The sequence below is a fragment of the Pristiophorus japonicus genome, unplaced genomic scaffold (genome assembly GCF_044704955.1).
Source record: "Pristiophorus japonicus isolate sPriJap1 unplaced genomic scaffold, sPriJap1.hap1 HAP1_SCAFFOLD_404, whole genome shotgun sequence".
Classification (NCBI taxonomy): domain Eukaryota; kingdom Metazoa; phylum Chordata; class Chondrichthyes; family Pristiophoridae; genus Pristiophorus; species Pristiophorus japonicus.
The window spans coordinates 296,710-313,804 of NW_027253915.1; the positions used below are offsets into that span (position 1 = coordinate 296,710).

At 42.8% G+C, this 17,095-nt stretch overlaps 1 protein-coding gene across 1 annotated transcript; it reads right to left on the minus strand.

The window, feature by feature from the left end:
* Nucleotides 1–1,461: 1,461 nt before the first annotated feature.
* LOC139250617 (probable G-protein coupled receptor 139) lies at nt 1,462–15,100 on the minus strand. The gene is made up of 3 exons (XM_070873013.1): nt 14,984–15,100; nt 8,208–8,517; nt 1,462–2,363 (listed from the first exon to the last, which is right to left on the minus strand). The coding sequence occupies exons 1-3, from the start codon at nt 15,098–15,100 to the stop codon at nt 1,462–1,464; spliced, it is 1,329 nt and encodes a 442-aa protein (XP_070729114.1).
* Between the last annotated feature and the right edge of the window lie 1,995 nt (nt 15,101–17,095).

A 17,095-nucleotide genomic window follows, 5' to 3' on the forward strand; every position in this document is an offset into this window, starting at 1 on the left:
AGAACTTCAGGCAGTACTCTAGTACTGGCCTAAATAGTGTTTTATTCAGTTCAAACATAATCTCGCTGCTCTTGTCTTTTATGCCTTAGCTAACAAACGTCAGTATAACAAATGCCTTTTTACCATCGCATCTCATTAACATATAACCTTCAGTGGCCTGTGGACAAGCACTCCAAGATCCCTTTGTTCCTCTCCACTTTTCAGTACCTTACCATTTAACGCGTATTCACTTGCCTCGTTAGCCCTCCTCAAATGCATTACCTCACAATTCTCCGCATTGAATTCAATTGGCATTTGTTCTGCCCACCTGGCCAATTCGTTGATATCTTCCTGCAGTCCACAGCTTTTTTCTTTATTATCAACCTCACAGCCGATTATAGTATAATGTGAAAACTTCTTATTAATACCCTCTTCATTCAACTCTAAATCTTTGAACATAAAAAGCAAGCGACGTAGTACTGAGCACTGCGGAACCCCGCTGAAAATAACCTTTCAGTCAAAAAGCACGCATCAACCTTTGCCATTTGCTTCCTGGCACTGAGCATTTTTTGGATCCTACTTGCCACTTTGCCCTGGATGGGCTTTTACTTTCGAGAACAATCTGCTTTGTGACACCTTATCAGAATCCTTGCAAAACTCCATAGACACTACAGCAAATGCACTGCCCTCATCGAGAGTTCTTGTTGCATCCTCAAAAAATTCAAAAATATCAGTCAGACTCGACCTACCCTTAACAAATCCATATTGCCAGTCGTTGATTCACCCGGACCTTTCTAAATGAAAGAAATACAGTGCAGGACTACAGAGAAATGGCGAGGTGGTGTGCGACAGGATGTGAGTCGGCATGGGCTCGATTGGCCGAATGGGCCTCGTCCATGCTGTAACAATTTTATTATCTGAATCTATGATTTTCTAACGTTTTATAATGATTCATTAATGGACATGATGAATAGATGTGGCTATATCGGATTGCAAAGGTCTACAAAGCCTTTATTGGAGATGCTGCCAGTATTCGTGCGGACAGAAGTTGCACTGACTCAGGAAGCATGTAACGGCCGTCCATGTTTGTGCAGGGCAGGGGTGCCTTTCCAGAAAGGCATGAGAGAGAGTCGTACCCCGCACAGGGAGCCCAGTCTAGAGAGTGTGTGAGTGTGTGAGCGTGTGATCCTTCACCCGGATCACTGGCCCATCAGCGAGAGCCGAGTGGAGACAAGCAGTGAGTGACGGTGTTACTATTCGCCCAGATCACTGAATGCTCACGCAGAGCGCATTGTAGACAGTGTGTGAGTGAGCATATTAATGTTGACCCCGATCATGGGTCCCTCACAGCGTGCCCAGTGTTCACAGTTTGTGAGTGAACGTGCTAATATTCAGCCAGAACACTGGTTCCACGCAGTGAGAGCATCTCGATCACAATATCAGGACGCAGGGAGTCGGAGGCAGCAAAGTCTCCGCTGCTTCTCATCTTTTAATGAATTTTACAAACAAAGTTAAGGGATATTTCCCCACATTCTTCAACTGCTCTCTGAACTTAGTTTGTGTCACGCAATAAATAACGGTGTTTGTGCAGCAGCTCAGCAGCTGCAGCATGAATCCAAATTCCCTCACATAAGACGGGAGAAATATCTGCCAAGCATCGAACCAGCGCAATGCGCCCCACAGAGAATGCACCATATATACCGACCATAACAGGATGAAATTCCCCGAGATAAGAAGCAGTAAAATGATGGATTTCCTGCGGCTCTCCATATCTGGGTCTCTGGGACTCTCCACATTGCTGGGACTCCGGAGTCTCCTGCGGGCTCTGCTGGACACTAAAATGTGTCTGACGGTGAGAGCATTGAGCAGCACTATGATCACAAATGGGACACACGGGGTGAGGATGTAATGCAGGAACTCGATTGTTCCCCAGACCGTCGAAATCATTACTCTGCTTTGTATACGACAAAACCAGGGGTTATTAAATTGCTGATATGCATCTGACAGCATAAAATACCAGAAAATATCACTTAAGCAACTCATCACAGTCACTGTTCCCAGAACCACAGCCGCCGTTTTCCCGCTGCAATATTTAGTCTTCAGCTTCTGGCAGCAAATCGCCACAAATCGGTCAAAGGTGAAAGTGACAGTGAACCAGACAGAACAGTTTGTGGCTGCATAAACCAGGACAGCGTGAACATTACACACGGGGAGGGAGAACAGGAAATATAAATATCGCCGATAAACAATCGGAATGTGCCTCAATATCAGGTCGAGGATAATGACCAGTAGATCCGCAGCTGCCATGGCCACTAGGTAGCGAGTGACACATTGAGAGACACCGCACTTTCCCCGAGACAGGATCACAATCGTTACTACGTTCACTGTGAGGAAGGGAAATAAACAGAGAAAGTATACCTCAGCTGTGAGCAAGAGCAACAGTTTAATGGAATTTGGGGTGAAAAGTGCAAATCATTATCGAAATGTACATTTTTTGGCAATAAAATTAAGGAAACCGCAAAGATGTTCCATAAATATATTGAGAACAAAAGTATAACTAAAGAAAGGGTAGTGCATAATACAGACCATGAGTGGAATCTATGTGTGGAGGAAGAAAATGTTGGAATGGTTCTTTTTCAATTCGTTGCATCTATTTTCAGAAAGGAACGGGAAAATACAGATACAGCTATCAACGAGGAGTGTGAAATTCTGGATGAAGTAAACATAATGAGAGATGAGGTTTTAAGGGGTTTAGCTGCTTTGATAGTAGATAATTCCCCAGGCCCGGATGAATTCCATCCAAGTCTGTTGAGCGAAGTCAAAGACGAAATAACAGAGGCCTTGACCATTATTTTCCCGTCATCTTTGGATTTGTGCCTGGTGCCGGATTAGTGGCGGACTGCTAATGTGCTACCGTTGTTTTAGAAGGGAAAAATAGATAGGCCAAATGATTACAGGGCTGTCAGCCAATCTCAGAGATGGGAAAATTATTGGATACAACTACATTTGGAAAGGCAAGGATTAATTAGGGGCAGTCAGCACAGATTTGTTAAAGGTAGGTCATGCTTTTGTTAACGTCCCACATGTTAGACTGGTCATGAATGTTAATGCCCATGGGTTCCGGGTATCCAGGGCAAAGTGAATACATGAATCAAAATTTGGATTAGAGATAGGAAGCAAAATGTAATGGTTGATGGATCTTTTTGTGACATGAAGGATGTTTCCACTGGTGTGCCATAGAGCTCAGTATGGATCTCTTGCTTTCGTGGTAGATATCACTGATCCACATTTGAATATAGGGAGCATGATTAGTAAGTTTGCACATGATACTAAAATTGTCTGTGTGATTGCGATTTAAAAGGAAAGTCATGGACTGCAAGAGAATATCAATATACCGGACTGGTGGGCAGTGAAGTGGTAAAATGGAATTTCTTTCGGAGAAGTTTAAGCTAATGCATTTTGGGAGGACTTAATAGTGTTGATGAGCAGAGGGACCTTGGAGTGTTTGCACACAGATCGCTGAAAATATCAGGCAAGGTGGAAAAGCTGGTGGAGAAAGCATATAGAATTCTTGCTTTATTGGGCGAGGCATCGAATACAAGAGCTGGGATGTTAAGCTTACATTGTATAATACTCTGATTAGGCCACAGCTGGTATACTGATTGCAGTTCTAGGTGCCGTCTTATAGGATTGCAATAGAGAGGGTGCAGATGATGCCTTGAATTGAGAATCGTAGCTGTGAGGAAAGATTGGATAGCCTGCGTCTGTTCTCATTGGAACAGAGGAGTTTGCGAGGAGACCTCACTGCGGTGTGCAACATTTTGAGGGGTCTGGATGAAGTGGATAGCAAAGGCCAATTTCCATTTGTGGAGGGGTCAATTAGGAGCAGTTTTAGGTGGTTGTTGGAAGGTTTAGGGGGGATTTGAAGGGGGGTTTCTTCACGCAGAGGGTTCTGCGTTACTGGACTGAACTGACTGGAAAAGGTGGTCGATGCAAAAACCATCACCACATTTAAAATGTGCGTGGTTGGAATTTAAAGTGGCATAAACTGCAGGATTAGGACCTAGTGCTCTTAAGTGGGAATATAATATATAACCTGCTGTTGGCTGACGCAGATACGATGGTAATTACTGCAGCAAATCGAATACGGCCATGGTGATCTCCTGGACTAGTTTAGATCGCCTGCATGATTGGGAGACGAATTTTCCTAGATTCCTTTTCCTCAGTTCGCCTGGGTTTTTATTGGTTTTCTGCGCCTCCCAAGAGATCAGATGGTTCGGGCTGGGTTAGAGTGTAGAATATTTCGATGGAATGTCTGTCGCAGTTGTATGCGGAAGACTGGTTAGCCTGGCTGCTCTTTACCTTTCCACCATGGTTAATTGTTCATATGTTTAGATATAACCTTCAGGGCTGCTGACCGAGAGCCGTGTGGCTCTTTTTCGGCTGGCGTGCACACGATGGGACGAAATGGCCTAATTCTACGCTTTGTTTTTCTATGTTTCTATGTTTCTACAACATTGGATGAAATTGTCTAATTATATTTCCTGGGGCTTAATACAGTGTCTACTTTAAGAATTATCAATAATTTATCGTGGAATCAATAAATGAAATGGAAATAAATAGATGTTTGATCAATGGGATGTCAAATGATAGAACTACCTTTATCCCTGCAGACGAAAGCGCCGTACCAGGTACCAGGACAAAAAGGACCAGAACCTCTCATGAAACCATCGTGTCCCGGCGTCAGTCAGCATTTGGAGCAGTGTAATTCGCTTCTGTGCCCCTGGATTAGGAAGTTGGAAATTGCGCTGGTTTCCTGCTTGGTTAGAGTATCCATTATATTTAGAAGAGAAATGAATGCAACAACAAACTGCAAAACTATTTCCCTCGTCATGCAATGATTACTGGCAATTGTATTTCAAATGTACGGATATAATATGACAATGGTAAGATAGTGAATACGTATGCATGTAGTTACAAATAAAAAGGTCTGAGAGAATGTGTTAAATAGTTAGTTTTTTGCATTGTTGTTGAAATACTGCAATTGTCGCTTATTGAAAGGAAGATATGCCAAATAAATTTCCAAAAAATAAGCACCGAAATAAGAGAAATAGTTATCTTTGACCAGGTAATGCCCGACAAAATGCATGTATTAGTATCGAGACCAGGCGAGTTATCCCTCAGGCAAAGAGTCAGCGATAGAGTTAGTAAAAGATATTAACAAAAATAGAAGAGATTTGTCCATGCACTTTCTCACTTGCTGGTTTTCACTTGTCCACAGAAAATTAGACGAGAACATTTTTATAGACTTTCATATTCTCAAAACTTCGGTTAAATTAGCTGTGATTATTTATCCTGAAATATAGCAGGAGGCGATAGAGACCTGTGCCAGACAGACATGGCATCCACGTGTAAATTCATGACAAAGATTTGGAATAAGGCAAGAGAGATCTGTCTGAATGAACATTTTGTGAGACTGTAAATTATCCTTGTGATCCTATTCTGACCATCGGAAACAGTGCCACGAATGCAGAACTGCACAGGTTTGCAAAGGAGACACTGACTGGAACTGAAAGATGACTAAACTTTTCAAACATTAATGATGATCTGCCAGCATTTGTTCCAGTGACTTTATTTCAGTAACCATACCGACCATTAGGTGCCATAGTGTATGTCCGTAACCACACCTAGCATTATGTGCGATGTGTCAGTAACCATACCGAACATTAGGTGACTGTGTGTGTGCCAGTAACCATACCGAGCATTAGGTTACTGTGTATGGGACAGTAACCATACCATGCATTCGGTGACTGTGTTTCAGCAACTATAAAGGGCATTAGGTGAAAATGTGTCAGCAACCATACCGAACCTTAGGTGACTGAGTGTCAATAAACATACCGAACATTAATTAACTGTGTGTGTTAGTAACCATACTGGACATTAGGTGACTGTATGTCATTAACCGTACCGAGCAATAGGTGAGAGTGGGTGTTAATAACCATATCTAGCATTCGAATACTGTGTGTCATTAACCATACCGAATATAGGTGACATTTTGTGTCAATAAACATACTGGACATTAGGTGACAATGTGTGTCATTAACCGTACCAAATGATAGGTGCCAGTGTGTGTCAATAACCATAGTGGACATTCGGTGACAGTGTGTGTCAGTAACATTACCGGAGATTAAGTGAGAGTGTGTGTCAGTAACATATTTTAATTAGATGAATGTGGGTGTCAGTAACCATAATGAGCATTAGGTGAAAACAGCAGCAAAATATTGTGGATGTTGGAAACGTGAAATGGATAAAGCAAATGATGGAAATACCCAGCAGGTCAGGCAGCACCCATGGAGAGAGTAACACAGTTACGTTTCAGGTCGATGATCTTAATCCATCACGTCTAAGATCTAACAAACCAAGGCAACATTCATTTCACTGTTACAAACGTTCAGGAGAGAGAGAGAATACTGACGTTCGTTTTATAAAATTTCTCGACCAATTTTTTTGCCTGAGTTGAATATAGAAAATTAAAATATTGGTAAAATGTTTCACATTCAAAATTAATAGCCAACGGAAGAGTGAATAGGATAGCGAAGGATGAGGAGAGAAACACATATAATCAATATTTACAGAATTAATCGCTGGATAGAGATTACCAGGGACTTCCACAGCAGTGTGAAATGGGACTAACTCGAGGGGTGAGGCAATGGTGGGATTTGATGATAGAATCATTGAAATTTACAGTGCAGATGAATGCCATTCGGCCCATCGTGTCCGGGCTAGCTGACAAAGAGGTACCCAATCTAATCCCACTTTCCAGTTCTTGTTCCATTGCCTTGTAGGTTACATCACAAAAAAACCGCACATCCAAGTACTTTTTAAATGTGGTGAGATTCTCTGCTTCTACCAACCTTTAGGCAGTGAGTTCCAGACCCCTATCCCACACTGCGCGAATCAACATTTCTCCTGAAATCCCCACAAAAACTCCTAAGAAACATAGAAACATAGAAACATAGAAAATAGGTGCAGGAGTAGGCCATTCAGCCCTTCTAGCCTGCACCGCCATTCAATGAGTTCATGGCTGAACATGAAACTTCAGTACCCCCTTCCTGCTTTCTCGCCATAACCCTTGATCCCCCGAGTAGTAAGGACTTCATCTAACTCCCTTTTGAATATATTTAGTGAATTGGCCTCAACTACTTTCTGTGGTAGAGAATTCCACAGGTTCACCACTCTCTGGGTGAAGAAGTTTCTCCTCATCTCGGTCCTAAATGGCTTACCCCTTATCCTCAGACTGTGACCCCTGGTTCTGGACTTCCCCAACATTGGGAACATTCTTTCTGCATCTAACCTGTCTAAACCCGTCAGAATTTTAAACGTTTCTATGAGATCCCCTCTCATTCTTCTGAACTCCAGTGAATACAAGCCCAGTTGATCCAATCTTTCTTGATAGGTCAGTCCCACCATCCCGGGAATCAGTCTGGTGAACCTTCGCTGCACTCCCTCAATAGCAAGAATGTCCTTCCTCAAGTTAGGAGACCAAAACTGTACACAATACTCCAGGTGTGGCCTCACCAAGGCCCTGTACAACTGTAGCAACACCTCCCTGCCCCTCTATTCAAATCCCCTCGCTATGAAGGCCAACAAGACTGAAGTTAAATCTTAAATATGGAAATATTAAAACTGAGAGATTGCAGGATCAGGAGCAAATGTTCAGCAGTGATCATGGCAATGATTGTGGAAAGGTACTTGGTGCGAGATATGATGTGGACAGCAGAGTTTTGTATGACTTCTCGAATAGATGAGTCGAGATAAAACAAATAAATGGATGAGTGTTTATGCAGCACAAAGCCTGATATGGTGCAGAGAGCAGACGAAATTATGGAGGAAGTAGTTGGCAGGATTGTTAATTCAGAGGATGTGAGGTCGGAACTCAGCTCCGGGCCAAAGATAAGGCACAGTTTGTGATCCGTCATAATCAGCATCAGATATTGCTCACTGAGAGGGAATACATCTATAGACAGAAAACTGAGTTTGTGATAAGGACCAGCGACTTAACTGGCAAGCAGAATAATACAGTGAAACGTGATTTACAGATCTAATTGTTGGATTTAGAATCTTACCACGGACAGCAAATTCAACCGAGATGACAAAGTAAATTACAAGAACAGATATACAGTTAGCCATGGTTTGCCGAGTTAAAAACTGGATCGAGAGAGACTTACCCGGAACACCAACAACAGCAAGCAACGGATAGTAAATGTATTTAAAAGCGCGAAGTGCCAATTCAATCCGTATGTGTAATGGAATTCTATTATAATGTTCATAAAGAATGTCAAACTCCCAGATGAAACTCCTGTCCATTGTTGGAACATTCCAATTCACTGTTGTCAGATTCCAATCCATTGTTGTAATATTCCAATTTACCAGAATGCAGATTCTGGCTGCCTCTCTGTGGAGCCGTGTTCTGATCCCTGTTAGTGCCGTCGGTGAAACTCTAACTGATACTCTGCGATAATACTTTGAAAGGAATTCCTTTTAAATAGAAGAGGGAAACCAATCACAGATACATTAGGATCTATGGAGAATACCATTAATTGCAGTCACTGAACAAACAGCTTCAGTTAAATCGTGCAGACTGACATTGATTACAGTCACTGAACAAGCAGCTTCACTTAACCCATTTCAATGCAACACATTTTAGAATCATAGAAACATAGAAAATAGGTCTAGGAGTAGGCCATTCAGCCCTTCTAGCCTGCACCGCCATTCAATGATTTCATGGCTGAACATGAAACTTCAGTACCCCTTTCCTGCTTTCTTGACATACCCCTTGATCCCCCGAGTAGTAAGGACTTCATCTAACTCCCTTTTTGCACCACATTTATGCAGCACATTTCCCCGGTCCACCATAGTGGTTATGTTACTGGACTAGTAACCCAGAGCCCCGGAGTAATGTTCCAGAGCCTTGATTTCAAATCCCACCATGGCAGCAAATTCAATTAAATATATCTGAAATGAAAAGTTAGTAAAAGGAGGAGGAGGGGGCAATGCGGTACTGATTAAAGAAACTATTGCAGCTGTGAGGAGCGATGATATTTTAGAGGGACCATCAAATGAGGCCATATGATTCGAATTGAAACATTTAAATGGGTGATCACAATGTCGGGCTTATATTATAGGCCCCCAGACAGTGGGAGTGGAATAGAGGAGCAGGTAATGTAGGCAAATTGCAGTGAAGTGTAAAAAACATAGGGTAATAATCGTAGGGTATTTTATTATCCAAATATTGATTTGGACAAATATAGTGTGAAAGGTATCGAGGGTGTGGAATTCTTAAAATGCATTCAAGATAACTTTTTTTTAGCTAGTATGTAACAAGCACAACACGAGAGGGGGCGGTTTTGGATTTTGTTTTGGGAAATGAATCTGGGCAGGTTGAAGGTGTATTAGTGGGAGAGCGCATGGTTGCCAGTGACCATAATTCAGACAGATTTAAGTTTGTTATGGATAAGATCAAGGATAGGCCTGCAATAAATGTTCCAAATTGGGGAAAATATATTTTTGCTAAGTTAAGGGGTGACTTGGCCACAGAGAACTGGAAACGGATATTTCTGGGTAAATCTATGTCGGAACACTGGGAGGCATTGAAGGTGGAGATCCAGAAGGCTCAGGTCAATCATGTGCCCTTAATTAAAAATGGGTGGGACTAAAATGCCCTCCCGAATTGCATCACCTCACAGTTCTCTGGAATGAATTCCAGTTGCCACTGCTTTGCGCAACTGACCATTAGATTCATATCCTAATGCAGCCCATGATTTCTTCTTCATTGTCAACAACACAGCCAATTTTAGAATCGTCTGCAAACGTCTCAATCATACTCCGTTTAATCAAATATAAATCGTTGGTATATACCACAAAAAGCAAGGCACACATTACTGAGCCCTGTACGACCCCACTGGAAACATCCTCCCACTCACAAAAACATTCATCAACAATTATTCTTTGATTCCTACCTCCAAGCCAATTCTAGATTCAAATTGTCACTTTACCCTGGATCCCATGAGCTATAACCTTCATCGCCAGTTTACCATGTGGGTCCTTATCAAAAACTTAGCTAAATTCCATATACACTACATTGGAAACACTACCCTAATCGACCCTCTTGGTTACTTGCTCAAAAAATTAAATTAGGTTATTCAAACCTGATCTTCCCATAACAATCCTTGTTGACTGTGCATTATTAATCCTTGCCTATTCAAATGCAGACATATCCTGTTTTTTTAGGATTTTTTCCAATACTTTTCCGACAACTGAGTTTAGGCTGACAGGCCTGTAATTGCTCTTCATATTTCTTTGTTCCTTCTTAAACTAGGGTACTACGTTATATAGGGATGGGAACCTATACAGGGAGACAGAGGGAGACAAAAAGGAGGCAAAAGCAAAAGACAGAAAGGAGATGAGGAAAAGTGGAGGGCAGAGAAACCCAAGGCAAAGAACAAAAAGGGCCACTGTACAGCAAAATTCTAAAAGGACAAAGGGTGTTAAAAAAACAAGCCTGAAGGCTTTGTGTCTTAATGCAAGGAGTATCCGCAATAAAGTGGATGAATTAATTGTGCAAATAGATGTTAACAAATATGATGTGATTGGGATTACGGAGACGTGGCTCCAGGATGATCAGGGCTGGGAACTCAACATCCAGGGGTATTCAACATTCAGGAAGGATAGAATAAAAGGAAAAGGAGGTGGGGTAGCATTACTGGTTAAAGAGGAGATTAATGCAATAGTTAGGAAAGACATTAGCTTGGATGATGTGGAATCTATATGGGTGGAGCTGCAGAACACTAAAGGGCAAAAATCGTTATTGGGAGTTGTGTACAGACCTCCAAACAGTAGTAGTGATGTTGGGGAGGGCATCAAACAGGAAATTAGGAGTGCATGCAATAAAGGTGCAGCAGTTATAATGGGTGACTTTAATATGCACATAGATTGGGCTAGCCAAACTGGAAGCAATACGGTGGAGGAGGATTTCCTGGAATGCATAAGGGATGGTTTTCTAGACCAATATGTCGAGGAACCAACTAGGGGGGAGGCCATCTTAGACTGGGTGTTGTGTAATGAGAGAGGATTAATTAGCAATCTCATTGTGCGAGGCCCCTTGGGGAAGAGTGACCATAATATGGTGGAATTCTGCATTAGGATGGAGAATGAAACAGTTAATTCAGAGACCATGGTCCAGAACATAAAGAAGGGTAACTTTGAAGGTATGAGGCATGAATTGGCTAAGATAGATTGGCTAATGATACTTAAGGGGTTGACTGTGGTTGGGCAATGGCAGACATTTAGAGAACGCATGGATGAATTACAACAATTGTATATTCCTGTCTGGCGTAAAAATAAAAAAGGGAAGGTGGCTCAACCGTGGCTATCTAGGGAAATCAGGGATAGTATTAAAGCCAAGGAAGTGGCATACAAATTGGCCAGAAATAGCAGCGAACCTGAGGACTGGGAGAAATTTAGAACTCAGCAGAGGAGGACAAAGGGTTTGATTAGGGCAGGGAAAATGGAGTACGAGAAGAAGCTTGCAGGGAACATTAAGGCGGATTGCAAAAGTTTCTATAGGTATGTAAAGAGAAAGAGGTTAGTAAAGACAAACGTAGGTCCCCTGCAGTCAGAATCAGGGGAAGTCATAACGGGGAACAAAGAATGGCAGACCAATTGAACAAGTACTTTGGTTCAGTATTCACTAAGGAGGACACAAACAACCTTCCGGATATAAAAGTGGTCAGAGGGTCTATTAAAGAGGAGGAACTGAGGGAAATCTTTATTAGTCGGGAAATTGTGTTGGGGAAATTGATGGGATTGAAGGCCGATAAATCCCCAGGGCCTGATGGACTGCATCCCAGAGTACTTAAGGAGGTGGCCTTGGAAATAGCGGATGCATTGACAGTCATTTTCCAACATTCCATTGACTCTGGATCAGTTCCTATCGAGTGGAGGGTAGCCAATGTAACCCCACTTTTTAAAAAAGGAGGGAGAGAGAAAGCAGGGAATTATAGGCCGGTTAGCCTGACCTCAGTAGTGGGTAAAATGATGGAATCAATTATTAAGGACTTCATAGCAGCGCATTTGGAAAATTGTGACATGATAGGTCCAAGTCAGCATGGATTTGTAAAAGGGAGATCATGCTTGACAAATCTTCTGGAATTTTTTGAGGATGTTTCCAATAAAGTGGACAAAGGAGTACCAGTTGATGTGGTATATTTGGACTTTCAGAAGGCTTTCGACAAGGTCCCACACAGGAGATTAATGTGCAAAGTTAAAGCACATGGGATTGGGGGTAGTGTGCTGACGTGGATTGAGAACTGGTTGTCAGACAGGAAGCAAAGAGTAGGAGTAAATGGGTACTTTTCGGAATGGCAGGCAGTGACTAGTGGGGTACCGCAGGGTTCTGTGCTGGGGCCCCAGCTGTTTACATTATACATTAATGATTTAGACGAAGGGATTAAATGTAGTATCTCCAAATTTGCGGATGACACTAAGTTGGGTGGCAGTGTGAGCTGCGAGGAGGATGCTATGAGGCTAAAGAGTGACTTGGATAGGTTAGGTGAGTGGGCAAATGCGTGGCAGATGAAGTATAATGTGGATAAATGTGAGGTTATCCACTTTGGTGGTAAAAACAGAGAGACAGACTATTATCTGAATGGTGACAGATTAGGAAAAGGGAAGGTGCAACGAGACCTGGGTGTCATGGTACATCAGTCATTGAAGGTTGGCATGCAGGTACAGCAGGCGGTTAAGAAAGCAAATGGCATGTTGGCCTTCATAGCGAGGGGATTTGAGTACAGGGGCAGGGAGGTGTTGCTACAGTTGTACAGGGCCTTGGTGAGGCCACACCTGGAGTATTGTGTACAGTTTTGGTCTCCTAACTTGAGGAAGGACATACTTGCTGTTGAGGGAGTGCAGCGAAGATTCACCAGACTGATTCCCGGGATGGTGGGACTGACCTATCAAGAAAGACTGAATCAACTGGGCTTGTGTTCACTGGAGTTCAGAAGAGTGAGAGGGGACCTCATAGAAACGTTTAAAATTCTGACGGGTTTGGACAGGTTGGATACAGGAAGAATGTTCCCAATGTTGGGGAAGTCCAGAACCAGGGGTCACAGTCTAAGGATAAGGGGTAAGCCATTTAGGACCGAGATAAGGAGAAACTTCTTCACCCAGAGAGTGGTGAACCTGTGGAATTCTCTACCACAGGAAGTAGTTGAGGCCAATTCACTAAATATATTCAAAAGGGAGTTAGATGAAGTCCTTAGTACTCGGGGGATCAAGGGGTATGGCGTGAAAGCAGGAAGTGGGTACTGAAGTTTCATGTTCAGCCATGAACTCGTTGAATGGCGGTGCAGGCTAGAAGGGCTGAATGGCCTGCTCCTGCACCTATTTTCTATGTTTCTATGTTTCTATGTTAGCAGTCCTCCGATCCTCCGGCCCATGCCCATATCCAAATATGACTAGAAAATTAAGGTCAAGGCCTCTGCTATTGCATATTTTACTTGGATCAACAGCATGTGATGCATTTCATCCGGGCCTTGGGAATTATCTACTTTCAAAGCTACTAAACTCCTCAACACTTCCTCTCTCACCATATTTATTTCATCCAGAATATGACAATCCTCCTCGATAGCAGTATCTGCATTACCTCTTTACTTTGTGAAAACAGATGCAAAGTTTTCTTTAAGAACCCTGCAAACATCTTCCGTCTCGACATAAAATTACCTTCATGATTTCTAATGGGCCCTACGCTTTCCTTAGTTACCCTCTTACTCTTTATTGTTATCGAACATCTTAGGGTTTTCCTTGATTTTAATGGTCAAGAAAGTCTCATACTCACTCTTAGCTTTCGTAATATCGTTTTTAATTTCGCCTCTTAACTTTCTATATTTCTGTACAAATTCTAAAATATTAAGCCATTGATATGTGACATATGCGTCCAATTTTTTCTTAATCCTCACCTATAATTCCCTAGACATCCAGGACGCTCTAGAATTATTTTTCCAACATTTCATTTAAGGGCATACGTTTGGCTTTTACCTTCCAGATCTCCTTGTAGAATGCCTCACATTGGTTCGAAGCCGATTTACCCACAATTAGCTATTTCCAGTCCACTCTGGCAAAATCACTCCTTAAATTAGCAAAATTAACTTTTCCGCAATTCAGAAATGTTATTGCAGGCCTATTCTTGTCGTTATCCATAACCAACTTGAATCTCACTGAATTTTGGTAACAGTCACCCAATTATTCCCCCACGAATAACACTTCAAACTGCCCAGTTTGTTTCCCCAAAAAAATCTAAGACCGCCCGCTCTCGCGTTGGGCTTGCTAAATACTGACTAAAATCGTTCTTTTGAAAGCATTTCAAGAAATTGTCAGCCTCTATAGCTTTCAAACTAAATTTGTCACAATCAATATTCGTATAATTAAAGTGCCCTACTATTACTACTCTATGATTTTTAGACTTCACAGCAATTTGTCTACATATTTGCTCCTTCTATTTCCCTCCCATTCTCTGGATGTCTACAATACACTCCCAGCTGTGTGATCGACGATTTCTTTTTTCCAATTCGACCCATCTGGCCTCAGTTGATGATCCGTCAAACATATCATCCCTTCTCACCGCTGTAAGTGATTATCTAATCAGTACTGTAACACCGACCCCCGTTTTGCCCCCCTCTCTCTCTTGCCTAAAAATCTGTCAGCCAGAGATATTGATCTGCCAAACCTGCCCCTCTTTCAGCCAAGTTTATGTAATGGCTATAAGGTCACACTCCCAAGAGTCTACATGTGCTGTTAGCTCATCCGCCTTATTCGCTATACTCCTTGCAGTAAATATGCACCATTCAGCACAGGAAGACATCCTTGCTTGTTACGTACTAAGCCATGTTTCCTCTGTCTTAAAGATGCGCTTTCGAGATTCGTGCTATCCAACTTCTGCTTTACTTACATCTCTTTTGTATTCGTTCTCAGGTTCCCTCCCATCAAGCTCGTTCAAACTCTCCCCAACTGCACTAACAAAACTCCCCGCGAGGATATTGGTCCCGGCGCTGTTGAGGGTCAACATGTACGATTTATACAGGTCCCATCTCCCCACAAGCGGTCCGAATGCCTCAAGAATTTAAAGCCCTCCCTTCTACACCAATTTTCCATCCACGTGCTCATCGTCTCTCTCCTTCTATTCTTACTCTTTGGCAGGTGCACCGGTATTAACCCAGAGATTACTACTTTTGATTTCCTACACTTTAATTGTTTTCCAAGCTCCATAAATTCTCCCTGTAAGACCTCATCACTCACCCTATATGGACCATGACCTCGAGCTGCTTACCCCCCCCCACCCCCGACTCCTTTCCCACCAGGGTGACCTGCATCCGCTCTGTGACATCCTTTACCCTGGAACGAGGGAGGAAGATAAACATTCGGGAGTCATGTCTACGCCCGCAGAATCGCCTGTCTGTTCCTGTAACTATAGAATCCGCTATCACGAGGGATCTTTTGTTGTTCTGCCCTCCTTGCTGTGCTGCTGGGCCAGCCGTGGTGCCTTGGAATTGGCTCTGGCTGCAATCCCCAGAGGCCCCATCCTCCTTACCGATACTCAGAATTGAATATTGGCTTGAAAACGAGAGGGACTCACGGGAGGCCTCCTGCGCTACCTGCCTGGAACACTTATTATGTCTGGTGGTCACCCACGTCCCCTCCACCTGCACACCTTTAAGCTGCGGGATACCGACCTCCTGAAACGTGCTATCCACGTAGTTCTCTGCGTTGCGGATGCACCTTATTGACTGCACCCGCTGCTGCAGCTCCGAAACACGGAGCTCGAGCAATGGAAGCTGGAGACACCTCCTGCACACATGGATGTCCAATATATTACCAACTCTCCCATGAACCATTATTGTATTTCATAACATCTTGTGGCACATTATCGAAATATTTCTGAAAATCCAAATCCACTGGTTCCACTCTGATCAATGCTGATAGTTACAACCTCAAAATACACTAACAGATTTGACATATCTGATTTTCCTTTCATAAATCCGTGTTGATTCTGCCCAATCCTATTATTATATTCTCAGTGCACTTTTACCATTTCTTAATTATAGAATTAACCATTTTCACGATGACTTATGTCACATTAACTGGCCTGTAATTCCCCATTTTCTCTCTCCCTCATTTCCTAAACAGCAAGATTACATTTGCTACCTTGTAATCTGCAGGAACCCTTTTACATTATATTGAAGTTTGCAAGATGGAAACCAATGCAAGCAGTATCTCCATAGCCACCTCTATCAAAACCATTTCATGTAGACCATCAGGTTCAGAGAATGTCTCGGCTTTCAGTCCCGTTAATAGTTCCAGTTCTATTTTTTTTACTAATTATTATTTAATTTAGTTGCTCATTCTTGCTAGACCCTTGGTTCTCCACTATTACTGGGAGGTTTTTATTGCGTCTTTCGTGAAGGCAGAAATACACATCCTGTTTAATTTCTGTACCATTTCGTTATTCCACATTGTAATTATTCCTTTCTCAGCCTGAATGGAACCACATTTACTTTCACTAATCTTTCGCTTTTTACATACCTGCAGAATCTTTTACAGAATTTGGTCATGGTCATGAACTGTGATGCCTGTGAAGATTTTGATAACAGTGGTGATTTGTTCGTGCATCTGCTGCCTTTACCGCTGGAATCACCTTGTCACCCTTGCACTCCTTTCTCCTCTATTAACCTCATTTATGTTTTGTAGATCAGCCAGTAGCGCGGTCACATGCATCACCATCGAGCACGAAAGCTGCGGTTGCGGGGCCGTAGTCGGTGGACGATAATTCATCTGGTGCTGAGGAGCCCCGATTCTCGTAAGTGCAGCTGCTAGGTGCCGTCTCCAAGGATGAGAATGCAGACTTCGAGGAGCCCGCATCGCCAAGCACCACGATATCAAGTGCTCCAGCGGCCATTCCCCCATCCACCGAGGTACTGGGCTCAGTCACCTTGTCGCAGGGCAGCTGAGGTGCCTCCAGTATGGCACCGACAATGCGGAGATTGTTTCGATGCATCACGTCTGC